The following is a 22,398-nucleotide window of genomic DNA, read 5'->3' as shown; positions in this document are numbered from 1 at the left end:
TAAAAAGAGTATTTGTATACGCTTAATAAAATTTTGTTAGTCATTACGTTCGTATTATAATACGTGTCAGTAATAATATTTCAAATAACAGAAAAAGGATTAATTCCAGTTAAAACTATGGGTGAAAATATACGTAAAATATTTTTCTCTTTTGTTACACTTCGTATATACTTAATTTGAAAGGCAAAACAGAAAATGAAAAATAAAACATTATTTTTTATTTTACAAAATTAATTGCCAAATATATTATTATTGTATAAATTGTAAATGGAATTGTGTACCTACATTTACATATATGTACAAGAGAACTTTTAAGGCTTTTAGTCGTATTCGCATAGAGTACAATTTTATAAATAAAAATTCTAACTTTATATTCTCTCCCATATTATTTCAAAGTTATTATACTTAAATCGAATAAAATAGTAACAATACAATAAAATTTTCATGTTAAAACTTATAGTTAATTAGCTTTAACATTTAAATTAATTAAATAATTATACATTCATAGCTTCCTTAAATATAAATTAAAAATTTTTTAAAAGTGAATTGAACACAACAGCCGCTACATTTAAATTCACTTTTATACGACTTTAATTATAAATTGAAAGTTCTTAGAAATTTTCAGAATTTTTTTTTATAGAAATTGAATTTGATAATGAAAATTTAAATGTTAAAGAGAAAAATTAGTATTCAAATGAAATCTCTTATTCTTATAACGTAAATTTCTTATAACCCAATTTGATTTCATTTTAATTTAGAAAATTTCATTTCTCTTACTAAGGGCACAGACAGACATATAATTTTTAGTTTTGCAATGGCTACTTGATTGTCGAAATATTGCGCTAACATCTAATCAACTAAACTATTGCACGAATTCAAATTACAATCAGTTCGCAAACAATTGCAAACTGTTTGATTACTTAGTTGCATGCGATTATACTGTTGCATTTGTACGGGCTTGAACAATAACCCATGGAATACAAATAAGCAGTCAAACCGTTGCAAAACTAAAAATTGAAATATAGATAATAATGAATAAATATTTATAGGCCTACATTGTTTAAAAATATTTTATTAAGCCATGGGCAGTTTGTATAACAAATTGAAAAGAACCACGTGTGTGTACTGACACCAATTACTGTTCTTAGATAATACACAAAGGTTTCTACATTTTATGTTCTTAATAATTTTATCAGAATACTGGAACGTATTTTGTTGTATTGTTAAGACTGTTCTGATCCTCAATTTACCCTGTTTTTGTTTACATTCAAAATACAATTGATATCAAAATTTGTTAAATAGCATGTCTGATACAATTCGACTACTCGACAATTTGGCGTTGAATTATATTTGAAATATTTTATTTTTTTTTATAAATTTTTGGAAAAGTGTTTAGTGCATTTCTTTTAAATATTGCAACAGCTCCGTTTATTTTTATATAAAACCTACTCGGTTTGGATCGTGCAATACAGAATACAAAGAAAAACTAAAATGTTCGGCATTGACTACTGCCTAGTTACATAAAACTCATTTTACAAACCACTTTCAAGTATATTCTTTCTAATTATTTCAAAGTACATAAAATTAATATTATTAGTAAATTTTTTAAGTAAATTTAATACACATTTCTTTTATAATGTAAACGTCGAAAGTAACGGAATATAAAAACAATATATCTACTTACATTATAACAAATTTTATAGGAATTTAATTCCACCATATAAGCACACTACTCTAGATATTTCCATCAAATAAATTATTTTTCAAGAACATATCGTAAAATGAGGTATACAAACATAAATATGTTAAAATTCTCTAAGTTTTGTAATATAATACGTAGGTAATGTAATCATTATGTATGTATGTATATATTTAATAATTATTTCATATTAATTTATGTATATTAAATGTTAAAAAGTTGTAAAGTAGTTTTTATTAAAAAATAATACTTACACAATAATTTGTTATTAAATAAAAGCTAATAATATACGAAAATTGAAAAGTAAAGGTAAAATTCCTATCTTTTAAAATATATACGCGATAAAATTGGAATGAAAGATGTTTCCTTGAAAGCAGATAAAATTTAAAATTTTAGAAGATATATTTGTGCTACTACCTACACAGCTACATATAAATACTCTACTGTAATATAAAAAGAAAATTTTTGTAAGCCTTGTATCTTAAAGCATATAAACTTTTATGTAAACATTATATACCATTAATTCGTATTTTACATATTGTATACATGTATAATATGTAAACATATATGTATATATACTTATTATCCTTTTAAATATTTTATAATATGAGAGGAATATAAATTATATTTCTTCTATAATCGCTTGTTCTACTTAAACCTCATAGTTTCGTAATTAATTTAATATTTTTCAACGTTTTTTTTTCTCTCATATTACATAAATTAAGTACATATAGAAAATAGTTGAAAAGAAAAATCCACAAATGCGCCATCTGTTGTTATTTAACAAATAAATTGAATTCATAATTCACTATTTTAAAATTGCGATGTTATACATGTAAATACATATATACATACATACAAATATATATGTATTTTTGTTTGATTTTCTCTTTTAAAAATATCACTTAAATTTATAAATGTTTAGATCTAAAATATTTGAAAAATATATGTAGATATTTTATGACAAAGACATGAGAAGATAAGAAGAGAATTTTAATTAAATAATGTTTAACATACTTGAATGAATAAAAGCGTTATATCGCGTATACCAAACCGCTACTATAAATTATAGACATGTATACATACATATTGTATTTGGATTAAAACCAAATATAATTTTTTTAGTGGCAATTTTTCGTATATTTTTCCATATCTTATTGAAATATTTATAGAATATGAAATATAGCAAGTTGAAGAGTTTTCCTTTCCCCAAAGGAAACTATTGAAAAGAGTACAGTAATTATTAAGTAATTATATAAAATTTTAAAGACTTTCAAGCTAATATTCAAAAAATTTCAAAATTATAAAAATTCATCTAAAAATTTAAATTATTAAAGTATTGTTTTCTGTGATTTTCATTTTACAAACTCATTTTAAATGCATATGTTAATTACTGAGAATTCAAAGTAAAATTTGATTTTACACCAAAAAATTGTTAGCTAAAGGTTGCTTATTTCAATCAAGCTTCGTTATATATGTATATAAACATTTACGTATTTGTAAAAACTAAGAGTTTTTGGAAAATTTTACTTAAAATATGAAATACGAAACTTATGTTGTGGTTTTGGAAGCCTATAATTAAAGTTATGTAGTCACAATTGTGGAATTACCCCCTAATATGATGTATTATGTAAATGACTTCATCTACAAAGTATATAAATAATCAGGTAGCAAAATCTTTTAAGTAGAATGCTATATACTTACACACACTCGCACGATATATTATGAGGAACATGCGGGTTGTGATTGTATAAACTAAAACCAAAATAATTTTATATTTAAAATCTTTAATCGGGATTCAGAGCAATTTAATGTCACAATATAGAAAATTTTTTTCAATTCGTTTAAGTTAAAAAAAAAAGAAAAATAGCATAAAAAATGGAAAAATAAAAATAAGGAACTAAAAAAAGAAAAAAAAAATATCAAAATCACAAAAAAAAAAATCTCCGCAAATAATTTTTAAGAGAATTTTTCATTAAAATCCTTGATAATAAAAACATAAAGAAAAAAAAAAAACTCCTTAAGTATGTGCATGTATACAGTTACTCATATTTAGAAAAAAAATAATGTGTTTTTTAATAACACAGTTGAATTTTCTATTTCTGTTCTCTAGTCTTTTTTTTGATATACAAATGCTAAGTGTATAAGAAACTCAGTTCATTTATTCTTGTTGTTCTTTTTTTTTTAACTCTACAATACTACAAATTCAGAAATTCTTCAATTACACATAATATTATACGTTTCTATAATATTTTGAAATTTTTCGTTATACTAAAGTACGTGAACTTATGCTTGTAATATGCATACGTATAACATTATGTATAACATTATGTAGTATAAGCAATTATATTATACTCTTATATTCAAGCAATCATGACTGTGCTGCGTTTTCAAATAAGTTATGAGAAGAAAAAAATACAAATCACTTTACATAGCATTTTATTTCAGCACTGTTTACTTTGAAGTTTTATATAATGTTGAGATACTGATTGCTTAAAAATATTTAACCGAATAAAATGTGAAGAAAAAAAAAATTTATGCAACATTATATTCCGAAATGTTTAGTCTTGGAAAATTGTGTTCAAAATTTATAAATCAATCTAAGTTAACTAAGTCAAGAATTTTTTGTTACTTTAAAAGTAAATCGAGTTTTAGGAAAAATTTTATAGGCAAGTTAATGTAAACGAAAACATAAGAACCTGTCGTATAAGAAAATGAAAAATAAAATAAATGGGAATAGATAATGTTGACCGTGTCAGCTGTGTGATACCCGTACGAATAAATGATTTTCGAAATTTCATGCAAGGTCTGGCTTTTTATGTTTAGTTTTACTGAAAGTAATGGCTACATTACCAAATTTATTTGCCTAAATTTTCGGCTTTAATAGTTTCTGAGCTATAAACAAACAGGGGTTCGGGTATTCACTTTAGTAAATTATTTGTGAAAATTTGAAAAACTTTACTCAATTACTTTTTAAGTTTCGGTTCGGACGGGTGGGTGAGCGAGGGCGGACTTATTCAGAATTCGATCCTGATCAAAAGCGTACACTTTTGTCTAATAGTAAGAAAATTATTATAAAAAACCTGATTACACTTATAGCTTTTTAGCTAGATTTTCAAATTAAATTGTAATTTTCAATAAAAATTTTAATAGTATTGGATATGTTCACACTAGGTTTGCGTCTTTCATTTTATATCGCACTTCCTTATGAATCTTTTTCTCATCACCTTTAAGTTTAGAAGATGCTATTAAAAGCAAAGCTTATTGTAAGCAAGTATTAATCTATACTGTGTCGTATCAAAAAATTGAAATGCAACAACCCTGTATGGCATTTTTCATATCAAAAATTTATTATTGTAATGCAAATGAAAATATACATAACTCCATTTATAAATATACAACGTGTATATAGACGAACAGGAGTACATACATAATAATATAATATATGGTATATCACGTTATGACATAAGAATTAATCATATAAGAATTCCTTTTTATACCACAATGACTGGTAATAAAGCAACCAGTATTCATACAATAAAGAAAAATAATATGAAAAAGACAAAATAAGAAAAACTTGTGTCATTATGATATATGAAAAAATATTTTACTTTATCCTGGGTAAAAATTGAATAAGAAAAGTTTTGAAAATTAGCGAAGGAATGTACAAAATTAATACCACAAAAATGATATTAATAAATGAAAAGAAATATTTAATGTTTTTTTTTTTTTATTTAGAAAGTTAAATTTTAATTTCATTAAATTTTTTAATTTTATTCTTTTGTTCTTCTGGTGGTTTAAGTAAAAATATTTTACATAAATATTGAGTAAATATATATTTATTGTATGTATGTACATATGAATTTTTTAAATTGAAAGTTGAAAGACTAAAAAATATAATTTTAACTTTAAATTTAAGATATTTTTCGCTTTGAATCTTATAAAATTATACAGAGAGTCGGAAAATTGTTAAATTCAAAAAGTTTTCAAATTATTTACAAAGTTACGCAGTCCACTAGTTAAAAAACAAGCATAATTACGTATTCAATTTTAGAGTTCTTTTAAGCCTAATAACAAAAGATCCTAGTTATCAGGAAAAATCTTATACATTTTGTATTTTTTCCTCCTTATCCATATTTATACACATTTCCCATAAAGTCATTAAAAACAAAATTAAATTCAATAGATTTCAATGCTTTAATGTAATTAAATTGCTGAATAAAGAAAGTAAACAGTCTAAATTGTTAATTTTTATTAAAGGTTCCTTGAAATATTAAAGTTTCTCTGTAATTTACTCTGTACTTATATATGCATATACTAATTTTATACCCAAAAAAGAAAACAGTTCTCATTAAAATTCGTAACAATACACATGAACTAACATTAAAAATAATAGTTATTAATGTGGGTTTCGAATTAGTTTTCTTATTATATTATACATTTTGTATAATAATAACTAATAATTTAATATCTCCCATTTCTTGTTTCGATGACAACTAAACATAAGCATGGAATTTTCTTGAAAATGGACCTGTTGTATAGGCATATAGCATAATATAAATGTAGTATATTATATGTATGTTGGTATTTGCAACAGTAATATAAAAATATTATAATAATAATAATATTTTGTGTAAACATAATTAGAAAAATAATTTTTGTTTTTATTTTTAATTTATGATAGTTGGGCATTATAGTTAAATCCTAACATTATAATGATTATGTTACTGCCAAAAGCATTCATTAGGGTAATTTAACTCCTTTTATAAGATTATGTGTTGAAAATCTATAATGAATATCAGAAGTAAAGGAAAAAAAAAATAAAATTACGTGTCCTAAAGTATATTTTAAGGAAGATATCATAACGAACATTCAATATGTAAAAATTTAATGTTTAAAGGGATTTTCTCATATTACATGGAACTATCCTATACATTTACATACACTTACTTATAAGTAAAAACAAAATGTGTCTATTTTAAAGTTTTTATGATAAAAAAGGAGACAAAAACCCTTTTACTTTTCTTCTTTTTCGCATTATCATTTAAGGGTTAAATGTTTCATTTCAAAAAATCAACATCTTAATGTACAATTCATCTTATATATCTAAATAAAATTGGGTCAAATCAATGGTTTGTAATGTAGCACTTTTCAATTAAACAAGTGAAGATTCTGCTTTTAAAAAAATTATACGCACTACATTATTAAAATAATTTTCATTCATACACCATAATTCATAAAAATTGCATACTTTCAGGGTGGAGAAAAAAAATTGGGCTATTTTTGTGAGTTAAGAAAACTAATTATATTTCTTAATTAAACGACGTTCCCGTTAGCTTTCTGCATTTATATAAATTGAAATTAAGTTTCTAGAAAAGGTCTATGTACGTATGAAATTTCAGTTTTCTATCTCCACGAGTGTAGAAGTTTTGTAAACATGTGCACGGACGGAAAGAGTGAAACTAATAAGAACTTTCTTCATTTTTTTTTTGAAAAACTGCTTGAAATAGGAAATCTTAAATATCAAGAATGGAAGGGTACGGTTTTATATCTTGTCATGGAATATCTTTAAAATATTTAAGAAAAAAAAAAAATTTTTATTATGTAATTTTCTTTAAGCAACATTTAAAATTTGATTATAAAAAATTTTGGTCCTTAAGTACATAAGTATTAACATTAAATAGCTTTAATGGCCATTAAAATTAAATATTTTTCGTACGATGTCAGCAATATATGTGCTATCAGGAATACTAAATTTTAAATATGAATAGTTAGGTATTTAGATATCTAGAGTACCTATTGTAATGAGGACCTAAATGAATTCAATATCAAAAAATCTTATAATTGGCCAATATTTTGGCTTTCTAAATTGCCATTTTCCTATTCTCCAATTCTAAAACAGTTTTATTTTCTAAATTTGGATTTTTTTTTTTTACTTTTTAGTTTTGATATTATACTAATGAACAAAGCCTTGCAGCCTTTGAAACATTTAAAAAATTAGGGACGATAACATTTTTTTTTAATTTAAGTTTTTTTGCCATTTACATTCCAAATAATTGAAAGATTAATATTTTTTTGCACACTTTTCCTGAAAATAATTTTAAATTTTGCTTAAGGATAGTAACATCGCGATATAGGTTCCTCTTATATATATATTATTGCGGAAAATATGTTAAATTAAAATAACATTGGTATTTTATGGAAGAAAGACGGTACGGTGGTCATTACTACTTGAAAATTAAAAGTTTATTTTAAAAATTTTAAAAATTCATATTTTCATTACTATTTTCTATTACAAATTTTAATAATTATTTGCCATATTTAATTTAGAGGACCACACAAAACCTGCAGGACAAATAGAAAAAATTCATTGAACTTCATTTTTAGGCTGGTCTGTTCAAAATTTAAGTCTAAATTTTTTTTAAATTTAATTTAAAGAAAATATACCAACCTTGTGCCACCATACATGTACCAAAAAAATTTCATATAAAAAAAATATAAAATAAAATGAAGGAACAAGAAAAAAATATTAATTTTTATTTCAATTTTAATTTTTTCCTTTATTTTCAGCAATATCAACGAGTCAACTTGGAATGAAGACTGAGCCAATATTTCTTTCCACATCAGCGGCATTTAAGTTTGTTGTAGGTCAAACAATTCAATTGCCATGTGAAGTTAGAACGCCAGGTATGCTTATGACCTTCTAATTTTGTTTTATTTTTTTTCTTCTTATTTCATTTGAAATAGATTGTACAGTTTTTATCGTAAATTTTAAGGTTACTTTTCGTTATTTAATACGATACATAAGGATTCTAATTTTTTTTTTCCAATTTTTTTTTATATTTCTCACTCTTTTGCTTTATTTTTGTTTTTTTTTTTTAAGAATTATTTGATTTTTTCTTTCAGCATTTTATTGTATCTTTAAAAATTCCTAAGGGATATTTATCTTTTTATGAGATTTTATAACGATATATACAATAAGTGGAAATTCAGAAAAAAAAAGCGTTTGTAAGTTGTTCCATTAGATTGTTTTCCGAACGATTGGTTTTGTTTGGATATTTTATTACCTTCCTTTTCGATCAATTTTTCTTTTTCCTTGCATTTTTTTTTTTTTGATTCTTATTGAAGGAAATAATTTAGGTCGTTGTTTTGTTTTTATTCATTTCGTGAAAAAAAGGAAAACATTTTAAATGTGCCATTTTCCGCCTTTCTTTTGTTGTTGTGTTGAATGAAATCTGCCGAAGAGTGTAAATCAATGATGTCCACTTTGATTTGTAATGCCAAAAATTGAATAATTCGGGAAAAATTTTTATATTCATATATTCTTTTCGAAAAGGGGATTACCTAATAAAAATCGTATTGCATAACTAACTTGGAGTTCGTCTTTAGGTCGAAAAAATAGGGGCAGAAAGTAAGATACAGAAATATTTTTCAGCGAACAATATTAAGAGTAAAATGAGGGCTCATTAAAACAAAACAGTGAGAATTTTGAGCAGGTATTTTTGAGCAATAAAAGATTAAAAAATTTACTTTTAAGAAGCATTGCATATCGAAGCTTTAAAGTTTTCCTAAATTTCGGGAGTACCGTTCAATTTAATTGTACAATACGCAAAATATTGTTATATGAAATGCTTTCCATGCGACATACAAAGACTTGTAAAGTTACAAAGAGATTTGTTTCCAGCTTTTTGCAAACGCAAATTCCACATTAAATTTACAAAATCGTAAATCGCATTTCAATATTTTTGTTATCTTCATACAGTTGAGCTTAATGTTGAGTGTGATGGAGGACTACCATTATTCCTTTTCATTTTTATGTTATGTCATTTCATTATTGTATCAATCATCGTTTTTTCAATAAAGTTTATATTGTGCAATTTCTTTTTTTTTTTTTATGATTAAAATAAATTTAATGTTAAAAGTATGTGAGAAAAACATTTTCTTGTTTTTTTTTAATTTTTGAATGACCTTTGCAGCCAGCGTATTGATCGTAAATAATTTTTATTACTTTTAAAAACCAACTAAATATATTTTCTTAAATTAATAAATATAAAATGGTACAGTCTAATAAAAATTGTATTTGGCGTGTATGTATAGGCTGGTAGAACCATAAGAAAATATACTTTTTGTATGTCAAAATAAATTTTTCGAAGATTCTTTACAAAATAAATTGGTATTTGCAAAAATTTTTTTATTTATAATATGGAAAATATTTTAAAAACGCATAAATTATATGCGACTGCTAGATGCTAGATTTTTGTAATTTTAATTTCCAGTTACGGTATAAACATGTACATAATGTAAATAATTTACTGTTTTCGTAATTCTCTTCAAAACGCTACTTTTTATTTGCTCATATTGAACTCACATATGACTACTTTTTGGTGATAAGGAAAATTTTGGATATCTTCCTATTCTTCTGCTCTCAAAAAGCCTTTCTTCTGCGAAATTTTCAAGGGGTATAATAGGCGTGGCAAATACGCAAAATTTAATTGCGATGAAAATAGTTGCCAATTTGGGTAAAAAGCCTCCAAATTTGGGGCAATTGCCCACATTTGTGATTGTTAATAATAGAAAAATCTAATTAAATCTACATACATGAAAAAGCATAAATTTGTGTAAATTAGCTAACAAAAAATCAAATAATGTTTCCAAAGCTTTTGAAAGTTACTATTTACCCTAGTGAATTAAAACAAAAGAAAATTAATTTTGTTTTTATTTTGAAAAATGCTTTTACAATTTTAATTAATGAAATTTTTAAAAGTCATAACACAACACTATTATTATCAGGTATGCATATTGTTGGCTTGTTTATGACAAAGAAAAGTCAACCTATAATAATCATTAATTACAAAAAAATAATAATTATTTTAATTAAAATAAAATTTTAAATTATCATTATTGGAAATTGAATATTCCGATTCAGTTTATTGAAATTTATTTTAAAAATGTACACATGTATTAAATTTTAACAATATTATTTTTATTTTATGATTATTTAAATATTATCAAAAGTAATTAATATTCAGCGTATAAATCCTTTTATAGTATATAGTGTTTCGAGTTATTAAAGAATGACAATACAATGCATGAAAGCAAATGTTTTTGAAATTAAATTATAGGTTAGGTCTATATGGTAATAATTATGTTTTTGTTTTTTTTTTTTGTCTTCAATGTGACAAAGTTAAAAAATTAAACTGTATATGATAACAATGACTGAATGCAATTATATTTTATTAAATTTCAAAATTTTGCGAAAATAAAACAAAAAACTGCTATAATTAAGTAATTCCTTTATTAAATCACATAATTAAAAAATAATTTGCACTTTATTAAAAAATAGTAACAAAAAAATCATAGTACAAAAAAAATAATTTTTTTTTATACCCGTACGAACGTATGTTCGAAGGGTATACTAAATTTGCTTTACCGTTTGTAACGCTAAGAAAGTGTATGTTTTTGATCAGCGTCGAATTCTGAGTCGATTTAGCTTTATCTGCCCGTCCGCCCGTCCGGCCATCCGTCCCAACGATAACGCAAAAACTAATTGAACTAAGTTCATCAAATTTTCACAGATGATTTATTGTAGTATTAGCCTGAACCCTATTTAAATTGCATATGATCGGAAGACTGGTTCGATTAGCTGCCATACAACTTCAAAACTTATTTGACTATATCTTAGAAACTATAAAAGCTGTGATAATGAAATTTCACACAAGCGAATATGTTAATTGGGAAGATTTGTTTGATAAAATTCGTTGAAATTGCTTGGGTCTTTCTTGGAAAATATTGAAAACACAGTACTGAAATTTGGATAAATTAATGTGGTAATATGGCAACTTAAAGTCATAGTCTGTTCCATAGTCAGCTATTGCATATTTATTCGATAACAAATTCGTACGGGTATCACAGAGTTGACACGGTCAACTCTATTTTTTCTCGTTTTCTATTAAAGCAGTTAACTATTTGTTTTTTCCTAATTATAGGTGGGTGATATAAAAGTGATTAATCGCGGAGTTGGAAAAATGTATATGAGTATAGTAATTAAAATGTATATAAGTTAGTAATGTACGAGTATATAAGAAGGGTTTTCTTAAAATTGTAAAATTGAAGATAATGGGCCTATAACAGTAATAAATAATCTTATATCTTTAAAAGTAATCTCAATATTTTTCAAGCTCTTGATTTTTGCAAACACAAGATAGTTTTTTATTTCTAAAATAATTGTGCAGAATAGTTTGGCAATGTTGCAGTTAAACTTATTTATGTGTAAAAAAGACACTCAAATGTTAAAATTTTTTACTTTCGATTTTAAACCTAAGCATAATTCTTTTATTTTAAGAATTGCAATTAGAAAAAAAAATTTATTAAATATTTAGATTTTCAATAAAATTTTCAATCTATAAAATGGTAAGAAATAATTAATTAGAGCATTCAAAAAAATCTTAATAAGACCAACTAAAAGTGCATAGAACGATTAAAAGTAACTTTTTAAATTATGTTATAATAAAGTTATAATAAATAATATTAAATTTTCCAAAATTATTGCTACATTTTTTCTATATAAAACAAACACACAAATTGGAATTTAATTTGTGTACGTGCGCAAGCATTATATTCCAAATTATTTATTATTATGAAAACAACAGCAATAATAATATTGTAACTACCTTAATAACAGTTTTAATATTACAATAAAATTTAAATTAGCTTACAATGTTACAAATTTATTTTAATCTGTTACATAACAATTATATGTTATACTGTTACCTAATTTATAATGCAATGCAGAGTAATTTTTGTAATGTAAAATTCATTTAAAAAAAGTTAATAAAAGGTTGCAACGCAAAATGGAATTATGTAATAAGGACCTTACAGAATTCAAGATAAAGATTTTTTAAAGTTTATTAAAGAATTTGTAAAAAAAATAGGCAATTAGCTTCATTTTTGGTATTTTTTTTATTTTTTAGTAACCTGTCGGTCTGTCGGTCTGTCGATCTGTGTGTGTACGCGCATATCTAAAGTTCGGCTGAACCGATTTTGATGAAAGTTTATGTATAAGTTTATTTCGACTGTGCCACGGACTGATCAAGTTTTGAGATATATCAGGCCTCGGGAACTGCATTTTTTAGCGGACCTGTTTTACATTTTTGACCACTTTAAAGAAAATATTTAACCGATTTACTTGAAATTTTATATATTTGGAAGAAATCAGGCATCAGCAACTGGACGTTTACTACCGGCCAAATATAAATTTTTGCGTATATAAAGAGAAATAATCAACCGATTTCATTGAAATTTAATATTTAAATTTTTGGTACTAAAACAATGAACGCATAAATTTTTTGAAAAGATCAGGGCACGAAAACTGATCTGCGGGCCGGTTTTACATTTCTCACCATATCTACGGAACGAATTGATGGAATTACTTAAAATTTAATATTTAAGTTCTGGTTGTTACCGAAAATAACTGGCGAGCATTTCAGGGAATTCGGGTAGTGCAAAGCGGTACCGACCTCCGACCTTGGCAAAAAATTAAAATTTTTTTTAAAATTTTGCACGACTGCGACCTTAACGAAAAATTAAAGACTTTTTAAAATTTTGAACGACTCCCGACCTTGGCAGAAAATTAAAAATTTTTTAAAATTTTGAACGCCCCTCGACCTTGGCAAAAAATTAAAAATTTTTTGAAAATTTTGAACGACCCGCAACCTTGGCAGAAAATTAAAATTTTTTTAAAATTTTGAACGCCCCTCGACCTTGGCAAAAAATTAAAAATTTTTTGAAAATTTTGAACGACCCCCGACCTTGGCAGAAAATTAAAAATTTTTTAAAATTTTGAACGCCGCTCGACCTTGGCAAAAAATTAAAAATTTTTTAAAATTTTGAACGACCTCCGACCTTGGCAAAAAATTAAAAATTTTTTAAAAATTTTGAACGACCCCCGACTTTGGCAAAAAATTAAAAATTTTTTGAAAATTTTGAACGACCCGCAACCTTGGCAGAAAATTAAAAATTTTTTAAAATTTTGCACGACCCCCGACCTTGGCAGAAAATTAAAAATTTTTCAAAGTTTTGAACGCCCCTCGACCTTGGCAAAAAATTAAAAATTTTTTAAAATTTTGAACGACCTCCGACCTTGACAAAAAATTAAAAATTTTTTGAAAATTTTGAACGACCCCCGACTTTGGCAAAAAATTAAAAATTTTTTGAAAATTTTGAACGACCCGCAACCTTGGCAGAAAATTAAAAATTTTTTAAAATTTTGAACGACCCCCGACCTTGGCAGAAAATTAAAAATTTTTCAAAGTTTTGAACGAACCTCGACCTTGGCAAAAAATTAAAAATTTTTTAAAATTTTGAACGACCTCCGGCCTTGACAAAAAATTAAATATTTTTTAAAATTTTGAACGACTCCCAACCTTGGCAAAAAATTAAAAAATTTTTTAAAATTTTGAACGACCCCCGACCTTGGCAAAAAAATAAAACTTTTTAAAATAACTACCTAGGCAAAAAAATAAAAAATTTTAAAATTTTGCACGACCCCCATTTTGCAAACATTTTTAAGGGAGAATGCTCAATCAACTAAGCAACAGATGTAAAACATTATAAAAAAATTATCATGAGATTTTTCTCAAAATTTTGGTTTCTACAGTAATAATTTTTACGATACACGCAGTTTACAAGCCATCTATTCACAACGAAAATAAGCCACGTCATATATAACAAATGTGCCAAATAAAACCAGCAGCATTATCATGTAAAATTAGCTTACATTATTAAATGCGATATTGCAGACTTACTTCTTTCAGAATTCAATAATTATTTTGACAAAAAGCACCCTGTTTAATACTTTTCATACAAAATGTGCACACGTAGAGGAAATTTTTGTATATTTTGTAAAGTTCGTTATTATGGACATTATATACATATAGCTATCGTATTAATAGATGATTGAGTCATTCGGGTTCATTCCAAAATTTCAATTTTTTTTTCTTGTTTTTTAATATCCTATATTGTGATAACGATTTGATTTTCAATATGAAGTCTTATATAATATTCCAAGAATTCATTGAATAATAAAATATGAACCTAGTAATTTTATTATTATTTCTTCGGAAGGACTCTGCCATATAATCTTGGACTATAAAAGGAAAAAAAAATAAATTAGAACAAATACGAGAAAGAAGAGAGAAAAAGAAAATATGAAACATTCCACTATTTTTGTTTTGCTTATTATTTTCTCAATTTTTTTGTTTTACGTTTTATTTTTCTTTTATTTTTTACAAAATCAGATTAAGGATAATACGATTGAAAGTATGTTTTTGATGTATTATTGAGAGGAAAATATAAAATTATATTTATGTGTCATTGAATGTTTCATATAGAAGTATATTGATATAAAAGAGAAAGATAGATTAAAATATAAGAGAAGCCTAAAAATATTGTATAGAATGAGGATTAGTTTTGCTTGATAATAAAATCCTAAAAATAATGAACATTCGAAACGACAGCAAAAAATTATCTATTTATTTCTGGTGGATTTTTTCGAAGATCACTTCGACTTTTATGGTTTTCTGCGGTTATTTCGATTTCACATGATAACATTCGTTAATAAATAATATATATAAAAGTGTATGTACACATTCTGCAATCAGACATTATAAATGAGAAGTTATTATTTTCAGATTATTTTATATGATTATTTTTGGCTTGCTAGCTCTGTCTATAAAATATTTATTTCCGCTTTATTAGAAAATCTTAAAAAATTTTAACAGGATTTAACAAAATTTCTTTTAGCACATAAAAGATGAAGATAAACATCAGAATCAATAAAGTTGCTATATAAACGTAGCATAAAGTGCTAATTTTATATTTAGTGGAATTTATGAACGCTCTTCCACAATAAATTATTGAATTTGATTGGAAAACTGTTCATTCGAAAACTTTTAAATATTAGATTAAATATTTATTAAATCATAGGAAAATTTAAATTGATTACAAACTCAGTTTATTGAAATGCTTTATATTGATTGAAATTTTACTGAATCCTGTGCAGGGATCTTATTATATTCTAAGTTAATTTCGCTTAACAAATATTTTTCAGCTACTGTACTTGTTGTAGGTCAAACATTTTCAAATAGGTTTTCCTGCTACGGCAGACTTAAGGTTTTGATACGCATAGAACTCATCATTTTAAGAGGGATTAAAACTAATATTATTATAAAAAATTTCATTTGAAAATGTTCAAAATTTTTATAAAAATTTTAAATAAAATTTCTTCTTTAATCATATTTTCCTTGTTATTTTTCCAGGTCAATATATTTTAGCGTGGAAACGAGGAATTGCTATATTAACAGCAGGTTCTGTAAGGGTATCACCTGATCCCCGAATTAGTTTAGTTAATGGTAATACATTACAAATTAGAGATGCAACACCAGCTGATGCTGGTGATTATATTTGCCAAATAGCCACATTGGAACCAAAAGAAATAATTCATCATGTAGAAATTTTAAGTAAGTATATTTTACTTTTCATATAGTTTTATACATAATTATTTACAGAATTTTTAATATGGATAAAATGTAATTTATAATAATTGTTTACAAATCAAAAATTTACCTTCAAATTGTACCTAATTCAAAATATTAATTAAAAATTTAGATTAGATTCAAATAGAGATATTTTTATAACATTGCCCACGTTGAATTTTTAACATAAGCTACAATTTAATTGAAATACTTAAACCTTATATTCGCTTTTCTATATTATTTTTTCCTTGTTAAATAAAAATTTATGTATTTTTTCTGGGATTAAAGTGGAATGATCCCAATTTTTTAATATCGTTTTATAATTTAAGTGATACCATTTTTTATTTCTAAAAATTTTTGTCTTTTTTTTTTTTTTAAAGATTAATTTTCCCTTATTCTACAGGGCATATTTTAAGGTAATGAGATTTTCTGAGAAATGAAATAACGGATGCGGGGCTAAAAGAATTTTTTTTTTTATTATTTTTTTTATCATCTAAAATTAAAGCATATTTTTTTTCACAAAATTTCTAAAAAAAATTCAATTAAATTGTTTCGAAAACAAGGAAAATGAACAAGAGGAATAACATCGTAATTCATAACATTTGATTTCAATGAGATATTTTTCTAAATAAAAATCTTAAAATACAGTTTTAGCAACGAAATATTTTTTAATATATAAAATGTGAGTTGAACCAACTATGAGGTATGAATGAGATTTTTGAATAAAATAATTTTTTGGTTCTAAGAATTTTATTAAAGAAGTGCATACATTGTGGGAGCGTAGCTTCGAAATGATAATCGAAGCCATTAATACAAATATATCGCCTTTTTGTAAACTTATCTGTCCACAATAATCAAAGTTGAAATTGTGGTTTTCTAACCTCATTCCTATGTATGAATTAATACTAATGCAAAGTTATAGGAGTTTTCCACTAAAATATTGTCATTATTGTTAAATTGGTAACAATATACTGTTAATTTTTTAATTTATAAAGAACGCATAAGCAATCACATTACCTTATCTCCTCGTTATTTTTAAAAAAATATAAAAATATTAAACTGGAATAATATTAAACAAAAAATCACTGAATTCTAATGTTATTTTAATCATGTGTAAGAAACAATATTTAAATTAAGGTTTAGCAGTTTGCAAATCATTATACGTACATACGATCATTTGGAGCGCAAAATTTTTTAATATTTAATTTTTTATTTTTTCATTTTAATGTAATCCCTCATGAACGTATAAACATTAGAATTATATTTAGTTCAAATAAATTATTTGATTGGAATATAAAAGATCCCAAAAGTCATTTCATAAAATATTCAACAAGTAAAAAATTATTTTTATTAAAATAAGAGGCATAACAAGGAAAAATGAAAAAAAAAAAACGAGACAAAAACAAAATTAAATTCTATTGTTGTTTACCATTTTCATCAGGATAAAAAAAAACAAATGGAAATGAAGATATAAATTAATTTTAGAAAAACAAAAATTAAAATAAAATGAAATGAGTCTCCTAAGAAACCACAATTTTCAACATTGTACTTTATGTTTATAATATTTGTTTAATAATATGTTGAAAATTAGGGCATAAAAGAAATAAACCAAAAAAAAAAATTAACTTAAATTGGCAAAAATAAAAACAATCAATTTTTGTAAAATGCCTTTTCTTTGGCTGTTAATTTTGTATACCGTGATTTTGTTCGTCGGAACCGAAAGACAATATTGATTATGCTCCTGAAATTTTTCCCTGTTTTAGCATTGCTCATAATGAGTTGTTTCTAACATGTTTTTTTCTAATTTCCCATAATATTTCAATAAACACAATCTTGGAATTGTTTTTTTTTATTAAAATCTTACATGTTTAATATAGAACCATCCTTAAATTGACATGAAATTCCGATCAAAATTAAAATTTATACAATAAAATTTAAAATAAACTCTAAGATTTCAAATAAATGATTATTGGCAAATTAAAGAGCGGCGTATTTTATAACCTTGTCACTGAATTCTCTTTTCCGTAAATTATTATTATCAGTGAGAAAATCTTTTGTTGTTTTCTAAAATAATGAGAAAATATTAAGAAAAAAAAAATTAAACAAGAAAATATTCGAGAGACAAAAAAATAAAGTATGAAGAAATTTTTCAACTTCATAATTTAATATAAAAAACAAAAGAAATTTTTTTTATATATCTACCTATACTATTTCTATAGATTCGTGGCAATATAAAATATTATGTGCGAATAACTATAGGTACATGTGTTATGAATATACTTGTACGTATAGTATAGATATGTTTAACATTCTAGCCAACTTTACCGCCTATTATTGTTTTGTTGACAAGGTGTTTCACCCTTAGGAAAACAATAAATTTAATTTTTATTATTATTATAATTATGTTTTCTTTTTCATTTTTCATTAATTTTAAATATATATATGGAAATATGACAGAGTAGAAAAGTCTATTATCTTAATTATGATATCATATACACTTGTATGTACATATAAAGTCATTGTATTTTTCATTAGAAGTTCTTTAAATTTTTTATAACTTGGAAAATTTTTAAATATGACTGAATTTGCTTTAAATTTTTATATTTAATTAAATAGTCCTTTATAAGAATGCTGCAAAATAAGTTGAAATTAATATGGGTAAATTTACTAGATATTTATATTTGAAAGCAAGTAGAAAGATTTAGTTTTAAATTAGATCTCTATAAATACATCAAAAACAGACGACGAAATTCATATTTTATTCAGGAGTTATTATTCGCATATTTACAATTATAATTAAAATAAATAGGGAAAATACGAAAAACAAATTACCCGGTGTAATATTTTTGCATATTATCAGATTAAAATGTGAACAACCCATATCTTTGGCCTGCAATTCAAAATCGTCATAATTATTCTATTCAAACATATTTTATTTATGATACTATTATAGAAAAAATAAGTTTACGCCAATAATTATGCAATTTTTTGTAATTGTTAAAAAATTTTACTATTGTTTTACAATATTAATTAATAATATTTTTAATTTATTAGGAAAATTTAAATTTTCTAACCAAATTTCCCTATATAAATAAAAATTTTATTTGTCGTCTATAAAGTTTTATAAGTTTCAATTTTGTGAATTTAACCACATCTCTATAAGATTGCCACTTTATCAGAGAAACACTAGACACTAAAATGCAATGAGCGTAAAATTTCTGTAAATGGAACAAATATGTCAGTCGTTCTTTAGAGTTTTCATAATTTCTTTATTCAAAGAGACATGCCAATATTTTCAAAGTTACAAGTGATTTTTATAAATGTTTTTCATTAAAATGTTTTTATAAAAATTAATATCTTGCAGACCAGCATCAATTTTAAAAATCATAAATAAAATTTATTTTACCAAATAATTTTCAGTATTAAAGTATGAGAAAATCTTCTTATAAACTAAATTATTTTTACGGAAATGATAAAAAATAATATTTTTTTTTTCAGTTCTCCATTTTGTCATTAAGAAATTAACGTACAAAATTACTTTCATTTTTCTGTTTTTGGTTATTTTAATAGGTTAGGTATAAGCAACGTTCCGGAAACGAGAAACATAAACAAATTTGTTACTCTTCGCGCTCCCACTTTATTTTACTTTATTATAAACTTCTCACGGTTCGTCTCAAATAAATTACTTTGTATACATACACATTCACGTATTGCTATTTAAATATGAGTACAAATAAAGTAACTATGAATAAACACATTTTTTACTGTTCATACACTTGTATGTACAATTACGTTACAACTTTATATATGACCAAATATAAGAAAAAAATATGTATGTATGTAATATATTTATAAGTTAAGTAAAGTCAAAATAATAAAAGAAAAATCAAAAATGTGCCAAAAAAAACTAAATGAAAATTATTTTTCATAAAGTAGGAATAAGAAAAGGAAACATAAAAAAAAAAACAAGATGAAAATGAATCATCATAATAAACAAGAGTTTTCCAAAAACAAAAAAAACAAAAACAAAATAATAATTTTCTTTTTTTTTCATTTTTTTCATTATCCATTTCAAGTTCCACCAAAAATTCATCACGTAACAAATGGCGGACTCATACAAGTTAAAAAAGGCTCACCCGTACGATTAGAATGTTCAGCACAAGGCAATCCAACACCAAATATAACATGGACCAGAAAAAATAATATTCTGCCAAATGGTAAGATTATTATTTCATTTATTATTTCATTTCTATTTTTTTACTTTATATTGTGCATATAATATATACAGGGTGATTCAGTAACCAGTGACATAACATAAAATTTCGTTTTTTTTTCTTTGCAAAAATGGCCTACAAAAAAGTCGACTGCTTTCTATATTGACTATTGTAATCAAAAATTAATGATAGTTGATAATAACAACCCTTATAATCAATAAAAGTCTAAAAAGTGACAATTTTTTGAGTTTCTACGTTTTGTTAAGGGTTTTGAAATCATGACATAGAAATAGTTATTGTAATATACCTCCTATTATCTGACGGATTTTTTAACGTTTAATTACCTAAATTACAGCTGAAGTAGCTGTACAAAATTCTGTAAAAAAAATTTTTGAAGTATCAAAAAATTTTGTACGAAATTCTCGGGTTGGAAATTTTGTATTAAATTATCGGGTAAAAGAAAGGGAAAATGCTTTATATTCCGAAAGTACACAAAATACTAAATAAAAAACTATGTCGGTTACAGGCCTGTTTCTTCAAATTGTATATTTGATTTATTTGAGATGTGGAAGCTTCTATCTTTTTCGAAAGGGAAGTTACAAGCAAAACCACTTGTTCAGAAAATTCTTTAAAATCAAACTCGTACCTCCGTTGAAATTTGACACTTAGTTATGAACAAAAATTTTACTCATTTTTGAAGCCCTAAATGATGGTATTTAGGATGCCCTTAATTTATTATGTCACTGATTACTCAATCACCTTGTGTATATATATGTATATATATATATGTACATACCTACACAGTGTTGTATATTATTTATTTTTTATTGAAGTAAATACAAATGTGTTGGTTACAAATAAACATTTTTTTTATCTTTTAGAATAATGTTTATTTTTTCATTATTATTATTGTTATTATTATTATCCTTGTTGGTTTGTTCCTTGCTTTTTTTTATTTTGCCGTTTTTTCTATGTCGTTGTTTGTTTATACGTATATACATTTCATTCTCAATATAATCTTTTATCTTAATTTTGAATAGTGTTGTCACTGAAAAATTTGAAATTATAGCAATTTGTAATAAATTTTGAGAAAAGCACATAGCATTGGTTTGTTGTTCAAAAATTTAACTATATTATGGAAACCTTTCAAAATTGGAGCACTAATGAAAATGTGTTAAAAAAAATTATTCGTAATTTTTTAGAACTATTTTAATATTAAAGATTAAGGTAGTCGAAAAAAGCTCTCGAGTCAAAGTAAAAGTTGATAAGAGTAGATGTAGGATTCACTTAGTTTTCTATACATTTTCCCATGCAGGTTTTCGTACAGGACAATTTAAGATGTAAAACAATAATATACAGATCCTATGTTAAAAATCTATAAAAGTAACTTCGATATTTGCTCAATTCAAATATTGTTTTTATAAAATTTTGTTGACAATTTTGAAAACATAAACTGCACTAATTATTATTGCAGCACTATAGGGGAACTTTCAGTGTTTTTAGAAAAAAAAATATTGACACAACAAATAAATCGCTAAAAAATATTCAATATGCTTTAACTGGTAACACCTTTCAATATGATAAAATTTTTTTAACAACTATCTCTGTTCAACTAAAATATATATAAAGCAAATTATTTATTCCAATAGCCATGGGATGCCTGTAAATAGTAATCTCGTTCTACATAGTCCGTAACACTGCGATATCTACGTGTCATTTTGTAATTTGTTCGCTTATTCTCTCTTCTATTACAAAAAAAGGACAATATTTTTTTTTGTTTTAATTCCTTACCAGGTTATTATTTTTTTTTTTGCTTATTCTTGTATTCCAGTTTACTTTATATTTAAACGGAAGTATACTATAACTACAATAATTTAATACGACTATTTCACATTTATTATTTATAATGGGTCAAAGCTAGTATAACAAAATGAAAAACTATGATTACAATTAA

The 22,398-nt window shown here is 24.4% G+C and overlaps 1 protein-coding gene across 1 annotated transcript in view; it reads left to right on the top strand.

Moving 5' to 3' along the window:
• Positions 1-22,398, top strand: part of LOC129618503 (neural cell adhesion molecule 2-like) — a 104,414-nt gene that overhangs the window by 65,344 nt on the left and 16,672 nt on the right. Inside the window, exons 3-5 of the mRNA XM_055533298.1 lie at positions 8,270-8,386; positions 16,015-16,215; positions 20,307-20,447. Coding sequence (XP_055389273.1) covers positions 8,270-8,386; positions 16,015-16,215; positions 20,307-20,447 — 459 coding nt within the window. The remainder of the gene's footprint in view (positions 1-8,269; positions 8,387-16,014; positions 16,216-20,306; positions 20,448-22,398) is intronic.

Source organism: Condylostylus longicornis, unplaced genomic scaffold (assembly GCF_029603195.1).
Source record: "Condylostylus longicornis isolate FDR11 unplaced genomic scaffold, ASM2960319v2 ptg000008l, whole genome shotgun sequence".
NCBI classification, from domain to species: Eukaryota; Metazoa; Arthropoda; class Insecta; order Diptera; family Dolichopodidae; genus Condylostylus; species Condylostylus longicornis.
Note: the sequence above shows the minus strand (reverse complement) of the source record. Positions and strands in the feature narration are given on the sequence as shown.